The sequence below is a fragment of the Cyanistes caeruleus genome, chromosome 3 (genome assembly GCF_971803275.1).
Source record: "Cyanistes caeruleus chromosome 3, bCyaCae1.hap1.1, whole genome shotgun sequence".
In the NCBI taxonomy this organism is placed as follows: domain Eukaryota; kingdom Metazoa; phylum Chordata; class Aves; order Passeriformes; family Paridae; genus Cyanistes; species Cyanistes caeruleus.
In genome coordinates, this window is record NC_141703.1 from 86,567,216 (window position 1) to 86,589,484 (window position 22,269).

The window sequence follows — 22,269 nt, forward strand, 5'->3', positions numbered from 1 at the left end:
TTATTTTGCAGAGCCTGCTCTTTTCCTGTCATGTTTTCTGCTTTGAACCAGCCTGGAGTTCAGATGTGTAACTGCTGCCTTTCTGTTTATGCTCTTAATTCCTCCACCTCCAAAAAGACAATAAGATCTGTGACTGCTTAGATGTGATACATGGGAGCCAGTGTAATAAAGCTGGATAGTCTGCCTGCAGGAGCCTAAAAGCACTTGTAATTCACTGTATCATATCACACTGATAAATTCTATGTAGCTGTTTCCATGTACTTGCCCATTGTTTATTTTCTTGGACTTAGTTACACAGAATGACAGGCTCCTTTTGGTTGGAAGGGATCTCTTCAGATTGCCTAGTCTGGCCCTGCTGCTCAAGCAGTATCCAATAGGTTGTGGCTGTCTTCCAAAGATGGAGACTACAGCCTCTCTGGGCAGCCTAGAGTAAAAAAGGTTGGGTTTTTCCTTTTTTCTTTTTTTTTGCCCCCAATTGTTTTTAGACCGAATTTCATGTGTGTTAATTTGTGTCAGTTGTTTCTTGTTCTACCACTGGGTGCTATTGAGAGGAGAGTGGCTCCCTTTTTCCCTTCACTGTCTCCCATCAGGTATTTATTTTATTATTATTGATTAAAACTTCCCCTGAATCTTCTCCAAGCTGAACAGACCCAGTTCTCTCAGCCTCTTTTCATAGGACAGATGCTCCAGTCTCTTAATAATTTTTGCTGACTTCTTGCTGGGCTTGCTCCTGTATGTTCACACCTTTCTCATGCTGAGGAGGCCAGAACTGGACTCAGTACTCCACATGCTGCCTCAGCTGTACTGAGTGGAGCTGAACAATCACTTCCCTTGACCTGTTGGCAATTGGGATTTGCCATAAGGGTGAATTGGTGCCTCACTGTCAGTTTATTGTCAACATCGTTCATCCATCCGTTCAGCCAATTTTCATCAAGCCCCTTGTCCAATTTCCTAGCCAAAACTTTGTCAGTTTGCCTATAGGGATGTTATAGGAGACTGCTCCTGAAACTGAGACATCTACCATGTGCACTAGTAAGTTCCTTTCTAAAAAAGAAGAGAGTGTGACAGAATCATCCTGCTGCTGATCTGTCTTTTTCACTGGGGTCATTGCTTTCTGAACTGGTATTTGATTATTTCTCTGTTCCAGGCCGAAATGAGTTGATTGCCCGCTATATTAAGCTGAGAACAGGGAAAACACGCACAAGGAAACAGGTAAGTGTACAGTTTTCCCTGTAAGGATTAGCTTCTTTGGGCCTCTAGAGATTATGAGGGCTAGTAAGAGCAAATTTCTTGCTGTTCACTTGTTGGTAGTTTCTGACTTTGCTGGAAGGAGGTTGTTGTGCTGAGCTGGTTAATAAGAATGGCAGGAAGAGCCAGCTCAGGCATTTTACAGGAGGTTTATAATGTTCATGTCTGCCAATCATATTGTGATCCACAAGTTTTTCTACTGTTAAAACAGCATGATTTTATTTGCTTGGCCTACTAATGAGTGTTTCAGGGAACACCAGTGGTTCTCTGCATGAAGATTCCTTGTTCAGCCCAAGCAGACAAGACAGCAATGATGATTTTGAAAATGCCTGATGGACGAGATGAAAAAGGAATCTTTGTAATTTGGGAATGAATATCCAGGCTATGCTGGACAAAGCACTGAGCAGCCTAGACCTGCCTTAGATGGCCCATCTTTGCTGTCCCTCCATGAAACCCTATTTCATGGCACTGGAGTTATGTTCAGAAAAGCAGCTCATTGTTACCTCCAATCCCTCCTACCCCCAACCCTAAATAACTGCCTAAAGTATGTTTACTTCTACAAGAGGCTACCAAGAATTCCTCTGGAATGAACACGGAATTCTGTCTTTCAATGCAGGTTTCTAGTCACATCCAGGTCCTGGCAAGGCGGAAAGCTAGAGAGATCCAAGCCAAGCTCAAGGTATGATGGATATCCCTTAGCATATCCACAAGCCCCCCCCAGGTCAGCTATTCCCTCTCTGAATAGCCTTAAAAAAGCCTGAGATTAGTCACTAAACTAGTAAGCTGGAGAGGAAAAGGTTCTTCCCAGGAAATGTTGTGCAAACATTCATTATTGTTGAAGCTCTGTGACGTCTGGAGCAATTCTATTTAAAGAATAAAGAAACAATAACTTCTTTAATTTCACGTGTCTTATTTCTACCTCCGGTTTCATGCTCTTGTCATTCAAATCTGAAAGACACTTAGGAGTGTGCAGAGAGTGTTTACCTGAGAAGGAAGGGTTTATGGTTACAAATGCTGACCAGTAAGCAGTCGCTGGTGTTGTGATGGCCTTGGGAAAAGGTGGCTTTGCAGTTATTAGAGCACAAGCTCCACTTCTACAGAGGTGGTGATGTGGAGTTGTCCACTGAGAGGAAGCAATAAAGCCAGCTGGCATCTTCTCAGATAAAGTGGTGCCAACTGAATAGACTTTTCTCCTTGATTAATTCAGACCTGATTTGAAGAGGCTAGTGCTAACGTGAAAGAGAAAATGGTTGAATACTTGCTTGAGAAAAGCTGTGTTTTCCTTTCCATAGGAAAAGCTCCAATATCACCCTAATGAACCTCTTGACATTTATTTCCACTCAGATTTGATGTGGGGAAATGGTTTATGTGCTCAGACTGAATTGCCAGAAATGTTGAGAAGGTCAAGTTTGTATGTGACAATTGCAGAAGAGGGTGTCTGTCCCCTGTTAGAATGTGAGCTATCCAGAAAGGGCTTGCTGAGCAGGATTTGAGGTCTGGGCCTCGTTATGTTTTGCTGAGACAGCCAGAGAAGGAAGGTGAATGCTGACCTTTCTGTTTGGTATGGCCATAAGTAATCTGGAAGGAAAAGAGACTTTGCTTCCCTGATCTTCCATGCTTCAGGTGACAATAACCATGACAGCTCAGTCCATCCCTGACTGCTGAGGGATGGCTGCAAGCATGTGCTTCCTCTTGGCTGCCTGGGCAGCTCCTCACTGGGCACCAGGGCAGATGGACTGTGCTGTGTGTGAGCTGTTGGCACTCGGTGTTGCCCAGTGCTGACGTGCACGCAGCTCTATTGCAAGCAGTGATTACCTCTAAGCCATGACAGCACCCCCCACATCCCAGCCCCATTTTAGAAAGCTGCACTGTCTTTTTATTAGCCTGTTGTGTTTCCAGCTGCTCTGATAAAGAGAAGGAGGCACAAATTACAACCATCTAATTCAGTGCACCCGGGTAGGGCTGCCTAAGCTTGAAACCTGTGGTGCTGTTAAGTGGTCAGTTCAGGTGGAGGCCTGCTGGAGAGGCAAGTTAGAACGAGCAGGAAACAACAACTGCCCGGGGTGTTAAAAGCCTCACTGCTGCTTACATCTGTAACCTTGATTCTGTTCCTTGTGTGTCACAGCTCTGGGCTTGGGCATGATTGAAAAGCCAGTCAGCCGAGCCCGTCTCCACTTAGCTCACAGGAGCTGGCCGGTTTTGTTCTCAGGGAACGAAGGTGTCTCGGGGAGCTCCATGGAGCCATTGGCTGCTGTCCTTTTACACCACCCAGGCCATGCTGTGAGCTCTGCCCAGCTGCCTGCAGAGAACCCTTCCCCAGGACCAGCCTGTTCCTTTCCGCCTGCAGTGGCGAGTCAGGAGCACTGATTCAACTCATTTACTTCTTTGCTTTCGCTGGTCATTTCCATAGAGCAAGGAAATGAAATCACAGAAACTGCTGCCCTTCTTCCAAGGTCCTGCTGACAACTGTGTGTTCTCCTGTCACTGTTCATTTTCCATAGCAAGTGCATGTTTTCGTGTTTATATCCTAGTGATCAGAGCAGCTACATGATGACTTTCCATCTCCACACAAACTGTGTGTCTGTAAAAGATATAGAAATAGGGTAAAACTTGAAGAAAACTCTGTTCCCAAAAGTGAGTAGTTTTTCCATGCCCTGGGTGGCTAATAGGTATCATCTGCACTAAGAAAAAAGTGGGAAATCATGGTGATATGGTGCTATTATCATCATCATAATTACCATCATCATTATTATGTGTTTTAAGAGTAATGAAAGAAAATACAAACATTGCAATGGTTTGGGGAAAGTTTTTATCGCTCCTTTTTTTGCTTTTTTAAAAATCTTTTTATACTGGAAAACACTTGAAATGAGTACAGAACTGTTAGTTGAAACAGAAAGGAGATATATTTTCTAAAAACATGCTCTTTTTATTACTTTGTCAAGCACTTATACAAAACAAAAACACAGCAGAAGTTAATAGGTAAAATACTTCCCTAATTATTTTACATTTTCTTTTAAATTTAATACCTCCACAAGTAAATGCATCTTCCCCATAAACTCAGGTAGACAAATACAGTTTTTCCAGTGAGAAAATAAGGGAAGGAAAAAAAAAACCTTTTATGCAATGGCACATGGGAAATAGTCCTTATATATATTAAGAAAAAACTACAAAATAATATTTTTCCCTTAAGAAAATGTAGGTAATCCTTCAATTATTCCCTAAAGCTTAATTTAAACTGGATTCTGAAAATGTTTTCCATATCTTTGGAGGATATTAGGAACTTTCTCAGCCTTTAAAATGTTTCCCTTCCATGCACTTGAATGATACTAACAGGAGTCACAGATGCTCTAAGAAAGAAGAGGTGTAAGTTTTGCCCATTTTTACTGATCATTCCACTTGAACATTAACATTTATTATTGAGATTTTTGAGGATGCCTCTTCCACTTTTTTTTTTTTTTTTTTGAAACATTAGGATATTTGGGCTTTGAACTTCAGAAAACCTTAGATTAGTTGAAGGGGTAAGAAAGAATGAAGGCCTAAGGGTGAGAACTTAGTGCAGTTCAGTGAATGCAAATGGGAAGTGAGAATTCCTGAAGAGAACAGCAAGGGCTGCTGTGCTGTACCTCTTTCAGCAGTTTCTTCAAGATGTGAATTAATCTGTGGGTTTTCTGTGGTAATTTTAATGACACAGATAAATGTGGAATGTTTGAAGGATGAAGATTAATTGTAGGGGATGTAGGAGGGAAGGCAGAATGCGGGGAAATGCTTCTCTTTGTCTGTTTATTCCTTGAAAGAGTAAAGAAAGAATGCTGTTTGTTTTGTATGTACTCAGACCCACTAATTGTGGCACTGTCATTGCCTGTAAGAATGTGTGTAAATCTACAGTCCTGTTAAAATACAAATATGTGCGTATGTGCCCTGCAGATTATGAAGGTTTCCATGAAGATGGGGATAAAATGAGAAACTCTACCTGAGACTAATGCAGTCCCCAAACTGAGGTAGTCATTTCTGCAGTGATCATGATCTCTTTTTGCAACCTTTTCCTCAGAGGGTTAATTTTTGTAATCAAGAATCTTTCCAAATGAAGATTCTTACCAATTATTAAAACACAAGAGACAACTAGGGGTGTACTTTCCACAACAAAACTTTTCAGCTGTGTGGTTGAAATCCCTGAGACAGAAAGGATAAATGCTTAGCAGCTTTTAAACCAGTATTTCAGAAAGCATGATTATTCACATCTGAAGCTATAGTAATGAGTGACAGCATTACAGCCTTAAAGAGTTCTTAGGACAGTTATTGGTGAACTTGCTGCACAGGAATTCAGAGATGTTTGTTCCAAATAGAGAAGCTGGTGAAAATTCTGGTTATGTAGAGCATTAAAGCTGGCAACTTGTTAATAATTATAATAATCCTGTTTTTTTCTGTTTCTACCCTTGCTCATAGGATCAGGCAGCTAAAGATAAAGCCATGCAGAGTATGGCTACAATGTCATCTGCCCAGATTATCTCTGCAACTGCCTTCCATAGTAAAATGGCCTTGCCTGGTCTCCCACGACCAGCCTACCCTGCTGTTTCTGGGGTGAGTGGATTAGTGTCTTGGTGGAGTTTTGAGAAGACACTTGAGTATTTGAAAGAATGTTGGGACCTGCTCATGAAGATCCTGAGAACTGAGACAAAATGGGCCAAAAGGCCTTGTCTCTGTGGAATAAATCTGTCACGTGGCTCCAACAGTTTTGTCCAATTCTTTGCTCACACTGATGTAAAACAATAGAGTTCTATTATGTGTATTTTTTTTAATGATACAGAGGAGAGAACAATCAGTTCCTGTGGATTTTCATCTGTCTGAAATGTTTTTATGTGTCTGTATCACTGTCTTAGTCCAGCATCTTTTTGGAATAAATCTGTTTGGGCCATCACGGCCCTTTCTCAAGTCTATATTTCCCAATCTTATTCTCAGCACTTTGATTAGATGGCTCTTACATAAAATCCTTAATAGGGAAGGTCTGTCAGCATCCCCGTACCTATGAGCTGGGCCTAGTGAGCATCTGCTGAGCCTTGATTCCTGCCAAAATAACTCCTGTGGAACTTTTCTGAGGAAAATGGTCCTTCCAAGAGAGTGAGCATCATAAAAGCTTTGGAGATGGAGTCACATGGTTCATGTATAATATTTAACATTAAAGATCATTTTGGGGTCAGTTTCTTGCATGTCAGTAGTAGTAGTGTGCAGAATGAAAAATAAAAAAGACCAGTCAGCACCTCCTCAAGAATGAAACCAGGAACGTAGAAAGAAGAGAGAACTCATTTGCATCTTTAAAGGTCTGTGAGCTTGCAGTTTGTGTCCTCAGAAAAGGGCAACCCTTCCTTTTCATCTCTGTCCTAATTAGGAGTGGTGACTTTTGCCTGTCTGTTGTTCTCTTGCAGTTTTGGCAAGGACCATTGCCAGGCCAAGCTGGATCATCCCAGGAGTAAGTATTCCTTCATGTGAGCATCCAAAGCAGGTGCTTCTGCTGCTTCCTCTGCTGCCTGAGGAACACCTTTAGCTATTACAAGATCTGTGAAACGCTAAGACCTTCATTTCTCTTATAGTAGTGTTAAAATGGAGCTGAGCTTTCCTGAAAGCTGTGTTTACTTGTGGGGTGTTGAATGTCACTGAATTTGGGCCTAAAAGTCTGAGAGGCATCTGGCCCAGACCTATATCCACTTGCATAGATAGGATTCACTTGCAGTTGAAAGGATAAATAAATGGGCACCAGTGTATTATGAGGCTGATAGGGATCTCAGAAAATCAAATCTGGAGGTAGGGCCTGCTGAACACCTGCAGGGAAGTCTTAATATGTCCAGTCCTGGCCTATTGCTGCTTTCTAAGTCTTTGCCCATGACCCTCTCTTGCCCACACAGGAAGATAATTTCCAAAAGACTCTTATGCCACTTTCTCCCTGAGGGGAAATACTTGATCTAATGTGTGCAAATAGTTGGTGAAGAATATTTTTTTTGGTTGGTTGGTTTGTTATTAACCACCTCTCTTTGTGTGCTTCTGTAGCGTGAAACCTTTCTCTCAACAACCTTATGCTGTACAGCCTCCACTTCCAATACCAGGTAGGTAAGGAAATGTAGTTCCTTCCTTTGAAATTGTGTTCCAACTTCAAAAACAGCCCACACTCTAAACATCTTAAAAGTTAATTAAAAAAGACAAAACCTATTGAAACATTTCAATGAGCCAAAACCAAAGTTTATATTATTTCCTCTTATTACCTGTTCTCATCCTTTTACTGAGAGAGCTGAAGCTTTTAAATTTTGTTTTATTTTACAAAACTTTTCTTCCTGTTTTATATTGGTTGTGTTGGGTTTTTTTTTCCTCCTGGCTCAGCAGAAAATAAAAGTTAATATATTTCTACTGGTCTTTCACCATGCTTCATGCTCTAGAACATTGTTCTCTGTCATAAAATGATTGCGTTCCTAATGTCTTTTCCTTCTCAGCTTCCCCAGTTTGAGAGATTAATGGTGACACCTCACTCTCATACTGAACAGTTTATTTCACTGCTCCTTTAGGGCTCTGTCCAAGTCCTCTTAAAATTGCTGAACATGTTTTCTCTGGTGTCAGACCTGGGTAGTTTGTCTTTTACATCATGATCCCTGGCATGAGGGTGACTGACAAGCCTTTTAGAGTACAGGTAGACTGAGGACCTTTTGAATGATATTTTTGCATGATGAATGAAGCCATTAAAAAAAAAAAGAGTCAGTTTTGACAGTAGGTGCTCTATGGGAAATCTATTGCCATTTTTTTCTAAATTATTGCTCTATAAATCCTGTGTGCTTAGGGTTTGAGTCTCCTACTGGCCTCTCACCTTCCCCATCAGCACCAGCTTGGCAAGGACGAAGGGTTGCTAGCTCCAAACTTTGGATGTTAGAGTTCTCTGCATTCTTGGAACAACAACAAGACCAAGACACGGTAAGAAACACACCTTGCTTCCACCCCTCATTAATTTTGCATCTTTGGACAACTCCTGTTCATCATGGGTGTGTTATATTACTCTATGTGTATGGAAATATTTGCTTCATTGCTCTTCAGAGAATAGAAAGCCATCTTTGGGAAACACCAGATATCCTCCTCTTAGCAGATGAGTGGTAATACAACCAGAATTGTGCAGTGTGCTTCTGCCTTCCCTGTCCAGGCTCATGGGCATTCATACACCAGAGCCCAAGGCACTGAGGTCATAAGCCCCACCAGGCAATTCTAGCTGTCCTGTCCAGCCTTGTAGGATAGACTCCAATATAGAACCCAAATCAGAAGTTGCTAAGATCACATAAAGCCATGCATTTTTCTGGTGTGCTGAGAACTTAGTATTTGTGGCAACTGTGATGAATTTGCATTACCATGTGTCTATGGTGCCACCTATGAAATGGAAATAGTAAGATTTGCCTCTCTCACTAAATGTTTTGATTCTGGGTCTTGAGATGTGCTCTGGTGGTGGGCTGAGGTAGGAAAGTTCAGAAAAGATTGCTTGGGTTCAGTATTATTTGCCTGAGATTTATCTGCTGTGAGATTTCAGGCTCTTCATAGGACAGGAGCATTGATATTTAACTGAGTGACCTGTCACAGGTAAACTCTGTGGCTCAGGTTTTTTTAGACTATATGGCAGCAGCATGAGACAATGATTCAGGAGTGAATATAGGAAGAAAAAACCCAACAACTCTGTTTCAGAGAAGGAAGAAGCACGAATGTATCGATAGGAAGGAAAGAATAGCATGAGCTGGTATTAGCAGAGAAATTTCTATTGATTTCTTCTGCTCTTTTAGAAAATGCTATCAAATCTTCATTGACTTCCAGTATTCTTCTGTGAAAGACAATGGATGTTCAGTATGTACTGAATGGTACTGAAGAATTTTCTAGTTCCTTGTTTTCCCTGTTTTTGCAGTATAACAAACACCTGTTTGTGCACATTGGGCAGTCAAGCCCCAGCTACAATGACCCCTACCTCGAGGCAGTGGATATCCGGCAGATCTATGACAAGTTCCCTGAGAAGAAAGGGGGCCTGAAGGAGCTCTTTGAAAGGGGGCCAGCTAATGCCTTCTTCCTTGTCAAATTCTGGGTAAGTGAAGAGCCTTTTGTAGGGTACCCATTTGCTGTGAAGTTTCCCACTTTAAAAGCTGTGACCTCACTGGCTGTTAGAAAACTGCTGCCTCCCAACAAATTTCTCCCTGCGTAGGCAGCTTAATACAGCCACAACTGTCACTTTTCTTGACTTTACAAGGTCTTTCCTTGACCCCACAAGGCACATTTTCTGGCCTGCAGCAGGATGTGTCTTTCACATTGTCCCTCTGTAGAGTTGTTCTTGACTATTGTCTGTAGATTTGCTAATGGAGACTTGGACTGTCTAGAATTTTATCTATGTATAAGTAAAGAATTCAGAGGAAATTATTCTCTGCATACTCTTATGCTTTCACTTCTCTCAGTGTTGTGTAACTCCTCAGTCAGAAGCAATACTTTTCCATCTCTTCTCCTGCCTCTATAGCTGCATTTTGTTATCCAAGTACTAAAAATTTACAGATGCATACTTACTGCTGGCAGAGCAAAAGATAAGAGAAACATATAATGAAATTGGATTATGCTGATAATATATTACTGAAATGACTTCTGGTAAATTGGCAGAAATCAGCCTGGCAAAAGCTTATTCACTCAATTTGGATTTTTGTGATTTGAATAAAATTTGCAAAAACTGTGCCATTGTGCTTCAAGGTACAAACAAAATAGCTTTGGTGATCGATATTATCATAAGAATTACAAAATTAAAAATAATAGTAGCTCAGGGCAGTTTTACAGTAGATGGCTGAGGGAATGTGTAATGGGATCTGGAGCCTTTGGCCTTGAATTTACCACATAATTCAACCACAGGTCAGAGTTAGATGATGAAAAATGAGCTTTTATATCTCATTCCCTTCATACAAAGTGATGCTAGAAAGCCTCCTGACTGGTGCTTTCAGAAGGAAGAGTTAAGTGCCTTGAGATGCAACTTCCCAGTTGTCTCAAGCCTAGTCTTTCCAGAAATGAGTTGGACAATGTTGTCTGGGAGTCTTCTTCTCAAGTTTCTGTGCCCAAAGCGTTGATTGCTGTTGATTTTTGGGGACAAGTGTTTTTATTACCTGCAGTCTGTGCTACTGAGCTGGCCCCTTCATGGGATTAGCTCCTGGCAAAGTACAACAAAGTCTGCCTGGCTGCTCCAAACAAAAGGTAAAAGATCAGCTCTGTTCTGGATGGGAGAGAAAACAGCACCTTGCTGAGAAGCTTATCCTTTGACAGGGTACCCCTTTGAAAGGTGTTGATTGTCTTTTGTGCTTTGGAAGTTTCAAGAACCAAAAGGAAGAGCTTAGAGGGAGATGTTACATAGAGAGAATGAAACACTTTTGAACTCCTTGACTTGACAACAGAGAAATCATGAAATTGTGATCTGGTGCAACTGTGATTTTATTCATCAAAATTGACAGTGTGCTATTCTGCTTTTGTGGTTCAGTTTGAGGATTGTGATAATTTGGTTTTTAATATCACAAGTATAAACATGCCCTATGCACCGTATCAGACCAACCTCTATCAGGATCTTGAAAGATTTAGATGGTGGCATGTCATCAAGTTGGGCTTTCTCTTCCCATATGAGGTGTCTGGTGTTCAGAGAGTATCAGCTCACTGGAATTTGGCTTGATTAAAGAGATGTGACATAGGATTCGAAATGTCTTTACTCCAGGGTGTGCACAATGTTGTGGGGCTCTGCAACTTTATAAGGGCAGAAATATTTCTAGGCTTGGTTTAATATTTTGACTGCCTGATTCTTTTTATGGTACTCTTGCATTGTTGAATCCCATCTGGAGTTAACATCAGGTTTTATTAGTGGCAACATTACAGCTTGTCACTTAGAAATAGGCAAAGTTTACAAGTCAAGTCATTAATTAAATGGAAGCTTCTAAGACTTTTAAGAAGCAAATAAACAAACAAACACTTTTTACAGATAAGGCAATATGATTAAAACAAATAAGAAAAAAAATATATTTCAGCAGAAATTTTTATACCCCACTGCATTTTTATACTTTTGTGGCAGTATGTGCTAGGGTGCTTTTTCATTTTGCAGCCTGGTAGCTCTGGACAACTATAAAAATACACTGTTGATGTTCAAAGATGTATTGGATAAAGCAGTTACTACACTGTTGAATTTATAGCATCATTTTAGGATAAAATAGTGAGTAGAATTGAATACTTGAAGGGATGTGTTGAGACATGAAGATATGATTGATTTTGCAGAGGTTCTGAGTTGAAGTTGTGGTTGCAGGTGACAAAGACTTTAAAGAAACCAATGAATGAGTAAATTGGGTTGTATGTCTGCAGTTTTAGGCTTCAAGAACCTGAGGCATGAACCTGCCATTGCTACAGTAACCACTGAATATACCAGATGATCTGTCCTGTTCCAGAGGCTTAACTCTAAACACCAGATTGAGGTTTCTTGACCTCAGTGGTAGCACTGAGGATCTAGTAAGACTGAGAAAGAGACGTTTACATTTGTTTAAAGGTGCTTTAAATGATCAATACAACATCTAAGAGTTAAAAGTTGATGAGTTTGAAACATAAGCAGTGTTGCAGTGTTTGCAATTCTTCTTTGATTTTGGCATTGGCAATTTGGTACAATGAACTGATTTTTGGACTTGGGTTGGCAAGTTGTGTATGACATCTGTGTGACATTTCTCTGTGCTCCAAGTGCATTCTAGCACACGACAATGAATGTGAGACATCAGCCTCCCAACACATGGGCAGTGGCAGCCCTGCTCTTTTCCAGGCTAATATTATCTCTGCCACCTGTTCCTTGCTTCTCCCCATGAACTCCTCCTATATGGATCGTTATTAATAGTTTGGGGAAGAGGCGTTCTCAGGGCTTTGCACGTTAGTGTAATGGTGCAGTTGCATCTTGGGGCTTTCAGAAGTTGTGAGACTCTGTGTGGAAGACAGAGAATTCAAACCAGGAATTCAGGACAGGTAGTACTTGCACAGAGCAGACATCTGCAAAGACAGGAACCAGGGGAATTTCTTGGGAGCCCTGTCCTGCCTGTGAAGAATGTATGTAGTAATTTCTTCTTGGTGATAGGCAGTTAAATCACTGAGCGTCTTCTTTCAGCTAAATGGAATATACTTTTGTGGGAAAGTGCTGAAGGGGTGGGCTGGAAAATTCTGTCCTGCACTTGGCTTCTCTCCTGTCACAAGCAAATTCAGTCAAAACAGCAGCAGTGCAAATTGCCCTCAGCACCCTGCCTTGCCCACTGGATGCTTTCAATCATGAAACTGCCTGGAGAGCAAGGAATGGCAATTTGGTCTCTGCATGCATTCTGTTCTTGGTACTCCTGAGGCAGGAAACAAGACAGCAGCTAGAAACAGAGAATTTTATGATTTTTGCACACATTAATTTCACCTGCCATCACCAGCACCACCTCCAGTTGCTGCCTTATGTAAGGGGACTCTGCCAATGCCACTTCTTCCACCAAAGTTGTCCCCCACAGTGTTCAACAGTGTAGAGATTATTGGCAGCAAAAGGCACATTGAAAGACTGAGGAATTTTCAAACATTGCTGAGGAATTTTCAAAGAATCTTTTCCAAAGATGGAGGGGAGAGAGTAGCATATTAGCGTGTGGAGGGCTACAATGCTTTTCCTGGAACAAATCCTTTCTCTTCCATCTAGAAATCTTGTCTTGTAGGTAATAAAATATTCTGCTTACTTCTCTGGAAAGGAGGAAATCTCAGATGTTACCCCCCAAGCAGGCAGATTGTCTTTTGCATGCAGTATGTGAATACCTGAGATGTGCTACATCACAGATATCTCAGAGACTGTAGTTTCAGCATGTTGGGAAGTCATCAGGCAAGCTATGGATCAGTGTGTCATCTGTGCTCAGCTTGCACAGCAAGTTGAACACATCCCAGACACATCAGATTTCTGCTATGCCAGAGTGTGCACAGGTTTTTGCATCTGGAACTTCTTGGACAGAAAGCAAGAACCCTGACTTTGTCAGATAAAGTAGTATGGGCCAGTTGGTGGCTCATAACTCAGATTTAGCTCGTAATATGCCTTGTTTATTTGATCTTCTACCTTTGCCTGTAAAAGAGACTTGAGAACAGCTGTTTGAATGCTGGACACCACCCAACAGCCTGAATGCTGCTGCTGCCCCCGCAGTCCCACCCTGTTCTAGCACTGGCAAGTAGGAGCCTGGGGGGCAGGCAGCTCGGCCCCTTAGTGAGACTTTCCTAAATCCTGCCTATGTCTCCTTTGGCTGCCTAAGTTGGGGTAAGGAATGTATTTAAGACTCATCTCATTTGTTGTTGGACATACTAGGGCATTTGCCAGAGAGGAGTTGAGGCACCTGGGTTCTAGTCACATCCAGTTACATATTAAAAAATTCTAAGCATTCCCATACTATAAAGTGAAGATAAGGCCTCTTGCTTGATGGAGTTTTGGGAAGATGAATTTCCTTTGAATCATAGTCACTATTATGCCCTGGCATATTTTTGGGGTGGAATGTACTAGACACAGTAAGTCAGACCTGTCTCTACTCACCTCAGGTACTTGCTCCTCCAGCACTTCATGTGCTTTGACACAAGGTTTTCTTTAGAGAAGTAGTGTCGTCCTGATGGTGTAGGTGTCGTGAGGAGCTCATAGGAATCCAGGCATGAAGGCCACAGTGTTTTTAGATGTTAAGCTAAATGCACTAGCTCTTTTGGTCATTATGGTCTTGTCCTCATGCAATCCTGAGAAGTTTAACTGCAGCCTTTCATGAGTTACCCCAGTATCCAGTTGACATTTGGAAGTTAATTTGGCTGTGGCTGATTATGGTGTTATTCCTCAATTTTCTGCTTTGTCTCCCTTCAGGAGGTAATCATCTCCACAGCAGGGAAAGCTAAGAGATTGGAGTTCCACTCCTCAGTTGTTCCTTGGTCTTGTATTCATGTACACTCAGTTCACATGTATAAACCAGGTTGCAAATAGTTCAAAAGCAGATATGTGTGTGCTAAATAATCTCTGGTATGGGGGCAGTGCCTTCCTTGAGAAGGTGGGAACCAGCAGCTGTAAATAAGTGAAAAAGCTGTAAGGCCAGCAGTGTCTGGGGTGCTTCAGTTTCATTCTCCTGCAAACATGAACTGAAGCCCTCAGCAAACTGCTACTGTCATCCCCTGGTGTTGCTGAAATTCCATGTATGTATGTTTATAGATCTGCAAAGGTGACAGGAGGTGGGTACACCGCTCTTGGTGACTGATCACTCCATGTGTGACCATCCTAGCCCATAATATGGGACAAGCTTTAGAATAAAAAGTGCAGTGTAAATGTGAGGGAGCTCCAAAGTGATTCCACTGATCCACTGCAACAGGGCTTCCAGGAGCCTGATTGTACATAACCAGTGAATGGTGATGACTCCTTAATTCAAACAGTATTATCATAGTTTTGCCATTAATGATTAATTAGATGTTAATTGGCTGTGAAATTCTACTCCAGCCTTCTGATGGGAGGCTTGTCAAACTGTGGATACACTTAGAGTGGCCTCTTATGGCTAGTGAAGCTTTTCTCATTAGGTGGAACTAGCACCTTTCTGCTTTGCTTCATATCGAGTGCATTTATTTTTTAATTTTACCAGTGAGTCTTTCAGAGAATGTAACCTTATTAATGAGACCCTGAAAATGTTTGTCTGGTTCTGCAGTGAGAGCCTCTGCTGTGTTTATGTAGAAGTGGCCTGACCAAGCCTCTGTAGCCTTGACCCTTTGTTCTTTTTGACTTAATGGGACAATTTCTTTGGAAGAGCGGAATCGGGTCCATACATTGTGTTTATCACTCCCAAGGGAAATAGCTGAAAAATACTGTGAAGGACTCCTAAGTCTAGTTCCTCTCTGGACAAGGGAAGAAATTAATCTTTATTCAGACAGTTGGAGTGGGAGTGAAATAAAGAATACAGTTAGTTGCATTGACATGGAAGTGAGTATTACAGTATTAAAATACGGTATTACAGTAACTTAATAAAAACCAAAACCAGAATGGAGTAATACTGCTGTTCTCTAATACAGGTACATTTGTGATACAAAGGAAGTAGCTGCATAATTACAGTTACTTAATACTGAGGTCTTCAGCATGGCCATAATAATTCACTAGAATAAGCTGTCCTGCCTTCTGTTATCCCTGTTGCCACCCATCGTCCCAACACACATTCCTTGTTTGAACACACGCAAGTGTTTCTGAATCAGGCCAGGGAACTGATCCCACTGAGAACTAACTGAGCAATTCCTCAGTGAGCCTTGTAATACAGCTACAGAAATGTGTGTCAGTACAGCAGGAATGGGGAAGCACAAACTGCTCTGGAAGAGTGAGACTGCTCTCTTGGGGTCAGGACCAGCCTGGCAATCATCAAACTACTACAACTCCGAGGAGCAGTTTCTCAAGAGACTCAAGCCATCCTGAGTATGTGTCGCTATGAAAATAGGCAGTCTTTGTGCCCTTATCTTTGGTGCCACAAAAGCAGCAGCAAGCTCATGTGTTTACAGAAGGGGAAAAAAACCTGTCACTTTCTAGACTGACCTAAACTTTTGTGAAGTTGCTCCTTAAGACAACTAAGCTAACGGTATTTATTATCTTATGGCAGATAAGAGACAGGTATTTTGCATGGCAAAGAAAGAGGGACATTCATTATTGTGGTGGTCCAGTTTCACCACATTTCTTGTCCTTAGTGCTGCTCTAAATCTCAAATAAAAAATTCTTCACTGACAGTGGTTAAGAAAACCCTGCTAGAACGGCATCTAATACTGTCCTAGTCACACTGTGTCCGCTCTAGCGGGAACACACTTTCTTCAGTTTCCTCTTCCCTTGGCTCAGCTGGAAGAATAAAATGCTCTGGAGCAGCCTGTGGGAGCTGATCCTTGCTTTTACACTGATGTAAGTTAGCACCTGGGCTTGTGGAGCACAGAGAAGCTCTGCCCTTTCAGTTTTGAAGGGGAGGAAGCTGAGCTGGGCATTCCCACACAGCCGTAGCTTTTCTGGAGCTTAAGGGAACCGCCACTTGTTTCATAACTGCGGTTGGAATGACCCCTGGTGGAAGCTTCAGACAGCCAGGATTTTTAGGAGTTACATGCCAGCAGGCAGCTTCAGTTGGCCAGCCTCAGGCACCCACATTTGAGAACTGTGGCTGCTGCTGAGGATGGGTCTGAATTCAGGTGAAACTGGGCTGGATCCATCAGTAACCTACATTCCTTATGTTGCATACCGTCTATTTACATTCATAGCACCTGAGCCTGATGTGTGTGTGTGTACTCACACCTTCCTTTTCCCTGCTGTTGCTTTTCCCTTACCTACATTCCAAAGGTGGAAAAACATTATTACTGTTGCTTTTCAATTATTTTCCTTCCTTGCTGAGCCAGCCCAGTCTAGCCCATCTGTTGCACTGCTCTGTCTCTGCAGTCTGCTCTCCACATGACTTATGAGCACCTTCAAGCCGTGTCATATGTTTTTAATGTTAGGAGGATACTCCACCAGATATGCATGTGCATACATGTGTATGCAAATCCATACCATTTTCTGAAGTGGAAATAGGATTTTATTCAATAATCTTCAGATTTCTCCTGCTTGTCCAATGCACATTTGTCTGCTTAAGGAGCTGGGGATGCTCCCAATACTTTACTATCTTGGCTATGTGAGGTAATGGTGAGAAAATGCCACAACCATCTATTGATAACCATCTGAAATTTTTTTTGTTCTTTACTTTTGCAGGCTGATTTGAATACCAATATTGAAGATGAATCCAGATCTTTCTATGGTGTTTCCAGCCAGTATGAAAGTCCAGAAAACATGGTCATCACCTGTTCCACCAAAGTATGTTCCTTTGGAAAGCAGGTGGTAGAGAAAGTAGAGGTAAGGAGCAGACACCTAGGTGCAAGACCTCTGGCTGCTGTTTTGTCACTATTTGCATCCTGCCTTTTTATCTAAGGCAAAATATATCTCGTGTTTCTTGTCAGAGAGATGGATGCCATATATTTAAGATCAGTCAGCCTGCAAAATGGCCTTGTCTTAGGATTTCACTGAAGATTTGCTAGTGTTTGCTACTTTCCCCCTTAAATCTCAGTTTCTGGAGGACATGTAAATATGTACCACTCTTGGCTCTGCCGATTCTCTGTGGTTTTTTGGGAAAAAACAGGATTTTTTTTTTTGGAAAAAAACATAGATGTGTTTTTCAGTCCAGAAAAGTGAAAATATATAAGCAACACCTCATTCTAATCAGTGTTTTTAAACAGATCAGTTATAGACTATAGTTATTAATTTGACTGTAATAATTTACAGACTATAATCTTACGGTTTTATTAAACCTAGAGCTTACACACTTACAGCTTGAGCAGCACAGGAACTGCAAATAACTGGGTTATGCATATAACTGGCATTGAAGAAATTCTTTTTGATGTCACATTCAGCTACTAAGACAACTGTTTTGACATGCCCCTTGCTACCCTGTTTCTCAAGGAACTTTGAGATGCAGAAGAGCATCTATGTGCAGAACACCAGCTGTTCTCATATGAGCAGTCAGTTCAAGGTGCATGCTTCCCCAAAATCCATCTCCAGTCACATAATAGACATGCCTGAAGTTGGGTTACGTATTTCTAGATGTGATAGAGGGGCTAGAGGGAGGTGTCATGGTATGCATGAAAGCAGACCAAGCTTCTGGGGTGGAAGAATGTTACAGGCATTTTAGGGTCTGCTGTGAAATCATAGAATATGGCCTCAGTTTCTCTTCAAAGGCAGATAAAATATACATGAGGTAAGGTGTGAATGTGGGCAGAAAACCCCCTCTGTGTATCATTGGCCAGATCCTTTCCTAAGGGGGAGTCAGAAATTCTGTGTTCTCTCACACAGGTACCAGAAGGCTTTAGTCTTTTTTAGCTATAAAGCATCCAGAGCATACTATTACTAGCATTACTTCCTGGTCTTGCTAAAGCAGTAGTTATTAATTTTTTCAGTTTATTCACACCTAGTATTTTGCCAGTAGAGATGCAGACGGTACTGTAGGTGTCAATTGGTCTGCTTCTCTTAGTTACCTTTCACAGTGCCTTGAGGGTTTGCTGCTCAGAAGCTGGAACCCACCATTCTAAAGAAAACAAGAAATCAAGCCAAAGAAATTGGAGGGCTCAAGGGGACTGACCTTGATGCAAAGTGCTGTGGTCACTGCTCATCAATTTATTTAAAGTTGTCACTGTAATTTTTCTGTTCTGAGTCCTTTTTTGTGACAGTGTCCCTGGTGTGCCAGCATAGCCCCATGTGCCCTTTTTTTCTTTTTTTGTCTTGCAGACAGAGTATGCACGCTACGAAAACGGACACTATTCCTACCGCATCCACCGCTCCCCTCTCTGCGAATACATGATCAACTTCATCCATAAACTCAAGCACCTTCCCGAGAAGTACATGATGAACAGTGTGCTGGAGAACTTCACTATCTTACAGGTGGGAATTTCAACTGTTTTCATTGCAACTTGGCAACATGTAAGCACCATGCAGGAGTTCACCGTTGAGAGTCAAAGCAGATTTCCTTTTATAGCTCAGCATCTAATTGAACTTAGTGACTTTCATGTGTATTGCACTTCACGACCATTTATGGAGCTCTAGAGACAGTAACTCATGCAGAGGAGCAACAAAAGAATTTGAGAGACCTGGGTAACAGAGAGATAAAAAAGAAAAATAAAGGGAGAGCTCATGAGGCAGAGAGACAAAGGAAGGGGAATGATGTAAAAGTAAGTGAAGGAAATGCTCATTCCACTGTTTCACATATATTGAAGTCCTTTCTGTGCCCTGGCCATTGCCCTGGCAATGTAAAAAAACCCACAAGGGCACTGTTGAGTGGCTATAACATTTTTCTGTGGGAGGAGTTCTTCACTGACCATATTAGGGGGGAAAGAAAATAGTTTCCTCCATACCATCTGGGACCTGTACAGAATATGGAGACATGCAAAGGAAGGGGGATGTTGTGGGGAAGCTCTGTGACACTTTCTGAATTACTACAGCCTCTAGGTAGGTCAAAAGATTACAAGGCTACAGCAATTAGATTTGCATTAGTGTTTTGTTATACCGGGAGCCTTTCCAGGCTCAGCTGCAGCCTAAATTTGGGAAGAATGCAGACAGCTTAAAAGGTGGATTTTTCTAATTGACTGAATTCTGTGTTGGCCTCTGTAAAAGGCATCACAGATCTTTGCCCAGAGAACATGAAGCTGAGTAAGTAGAAGAGAATGCTGGTGGCTGTATGAAAGACTGGAAATCAAAGTGGTTTTCATTCCATTCTCTGAAGATCTTGGGTAACTGCAGGCAACTCATTTCTCTGCTCTGTGGCTTGGACACATCAGCTATAAAACACAAGGTTAATAATATACATCACAGGGCATTAAGAAACTTACTCTTTCATGTTTGTATTAAGATCTTAAACATTTGGAAGAAATTAGGACTGTAAATGCTGAGAGTTCTTTTAGATGAGCAAAAGCATGAGAAGGGACAGAGACAGAGAGATGTAAGACCTGTGTGCTGTAATCCATACTGGGGAACATTGTAGCTGCCTTCTGCATGTTTCATTCCTCAATCAGGCCAGCATTTCCTATAAATTCTAATAAAAAAAGCTGTCACATAGTTACACTTCCTCAGAGGCTTTATGTTTTGAGAAGTCTCACATCCTTCCCTTCTGGCACTGAAGGCATGTCCCATGTGCACTACCTTGCAGTCCTGTGCAAGATGAAAGTGGTGCTCCCTGAGCAGCAGCCTGAGTATTTTCCACTCCCCACATTTCTCTGGATCTAGAACTCCCAAGATTTCAAGAGCCCATTTTTTAGAAAAGGCCTCAGTGCCTTAGCACACCTGAATGTGTATAACTCACCACATCTTGCAGGAGAAAGGACTTCAACTGCAAATCAAATCATGAAGTAAAAAAAGGAAACAGAATAGACCAAAATCAGACTGCTAAAATTAATAAGCAAATTTGAAAACAGCTATTTTCTTCCTGTTTTCACAAGAACAATTGGGCTTTGTTACAATTCAAGCCTCCAGCTGGGATGGTTTTCTTCTGCCGTTGAGTTTGTGCTACTGTTGATAAAAATCTGTCTCCTCCAGCAGGAGAGAACTTTATCTATGGTACAAACTCAGGTGACAAGAATGTGCAAAGTTGTACAGTGACAGAGAGAGGGAAGCTGAGCTAGGAGTTCTGAGAGCAATATTTCTCTTGTCTCTGCTACATAGTGCATGCTGCAGAAACTAGGACAGCACTTCTTCACCATGCTGCTGACAGAGTCACGTTGTAGAGATGCTAAGGGTCCTGAGGGGCCGTAGAAAATAAAATGGGAGAAAAGAAGCAGCTTCTGTAGGAATGCGTGAGTGTAGCAGCCATCCTTCTCCCAACACCTTCAGTGTACGGAATGGGAAGTGTAATGGAGTCAAATCTGTAAGTCTCCTGTAAAAGGTGCTATACTCTATAATCCTCGTGTTCTGTGTCTACCATTGACAAGTAGGAGCAGATAAAGGAAAACAACTGTCTGTGGTTGTGATATATCAATGTATGTGTGAACAGGAGTGGGTGTGCCACAGGGGAGGGCCTCTCTCTCAAAAAACAGAGCAAAAAGAGCTTTTTTTTCTGAAACACTTTCCCTCTGCTGAAATCTGCAACACCAGGGGTGGGAAGTAGAGAACCTGGTGGACTTGCTTCCACTGATGTGATCACTGCTTGGTCACAGTGGACTTTTCCTCACAGTGGACTCTGCTCACCTCCCTGTCTCTGCTGCACTGTAGTTCTGAGGCTGCAGAAGTGCTTTGGGTGTGTGGGCCAAGTTGTGTATCAATCCTGCACTTCTCTGTTCTTTGTCTATTACTGACTTTCTACTTTATGTTAAATGTGTTGGAATATGTAAGCAGAGAAATAGCAGTTGCCATTTCAGCTTCTTCTCCTTTTCTGTCTAGGTTGTGACAAACAGGGACACACAGGAGACCTTGCTGTGCATAGCATATGTTTTTGAAGTATCAACTAGTGACCATGGTGCCCAACATCACATCTACCGGCTGGTGAAGGACTAGAGACTCTCTGCCCTGAGTTGTCCATGGAATGCATGTCTAAGAAAAAAGTCTGTGCTTGAACAACCCCTGCCCCCCCATACCAAACTGAAAAATAAACTGCAGATATTGTGTATTTTCAGAAAAGTACCTCTGGTTTGTGATTGATAGAACAAAGTTTCCATCTCCAGGTTTGTGCAAATGGGAAAAAGACTAGGGAGTTAAGGAAACAGGCAAATGACTGCTTTAGGGTCTCACCACAATCAGCATCCTGTGAAAAGCATTTCCCACAGTGCACACCCAGGGTGTGATCACACACATTAAATGAGTTGTATGCTCCTGAGCGTACAGGTGGGACAGTGGCAATAGCAGCAGCTTCCACAGCTCTGATGACATATGAACAGGTTGAAAATGTTCATGCTACACCTGGTCTGAGTGTGTGCACTCATAACACATTCATTTGAAAGTCAACACATGCAGAGATGTGGTTACCATACATTTATATATGTGTCAGTTAGACATACATGGTCGTGTGCCTGTGTATAGAGGTTGCACATATATCCTGCACAGCTGCCTGTCCACATCAGCAGTTGTGCAGTCACAGGCTCATTCAGCCTTGCTCTGTTAGAGGCTTGTTTCTTTTTCCCTCTCTTCCATGCATGATAATGAGAGACCAATCTTTCTTTTGCATTTTAAATGAAGTTATGTGTAGAAAATTTGGTATGTTAAATCATGTTTTTTTGCCCAGCAGATTTTCCCTATGTATCAAGTCTGATGACTTGACAGGCTAAAATAATTCTTGCTGCTTCTGCTTCTGTTCTCCTTGCACAGTTACCAAAGCTCTGTGAGCCAGTCTGTGCTCCTGTGCACCAGCAAAATAATTGTTTACAGAGGTCAGATTATTCCACCTGTTAGCTGCAGACAGTGAGGTGCACAAGTATTGCACAGGATGTCAT

General features: G+C 41.8%; 1 protein-coding gene across 9 annotated transcripts in view; it reads left to right on the forward strand.

Moving 5' to 3' along the window:
- TEAD4 (TEA domain transcription factor 4) overlaps nucleotides 1-21,460 on the forward strand; it is a 51,689-nt gene extending 30,229 nt beyond the window's left edge. For 4 of the 9 annotated variants that reach the window (XM_086882502.1, XM_086882503.1, XM_086882505.1 and 1 more), the window contains 10 exons: nucleotides 1,148-1,212; nucleotides 1,865-1,927; nucleotides 5,692-5,826; nucleotides 6,669-6,712; nucleotides 7,288-7,343; nucleotides 8,066-8,196; nucleotides 9,164-9,337; nucleotides 17,018-17,158; nucleotides 18,584-18,736; nucleotides 21,224-21,460. In XM_086882502.1, the coding sequence (XP_086738628.1) occupies nucleotides 1,148-1,212; nucleotides 1,865-1,927; nucleotides 5,692-5,826; nucleotides 6,669-6,712; nucleotides 7,288-7,343; nucleotides 8,066-8,196; nucleotides 9,164-9,337; nucleotides 17,018-17,158; nucleotides 18,584-18,736; nucleotides 21,224-21,337 (1,076 nt within the window). In that variant the 3' untranslated portion in view covers nucleotides 21,338-21,460. Of the gene's footprint in view, nucleotides 1-1,147; nucleotides 1,213-1,864; nucleotides 1,928-5,691; nucleotides 5,827-6,668; nucleotides 6,713-7,287; nucleotides 7,344-8,065; nucleotides 8,197-9,163; nucleotides 9,338-17,017; nucleotides 17,159-18,583; nucleotides 18,737-20,509; nucleotides 20,712-21,223 lie in introns of all 9 variants that reach the window. The other 5 variants (XR_015284913.1, XR_015284915.1, XM_086882506.1 and 2 more) reach the window with 3 other exon arrangements.
- Nucleotides 21,461-22,269: the final 809 nt, after the last annotated feature.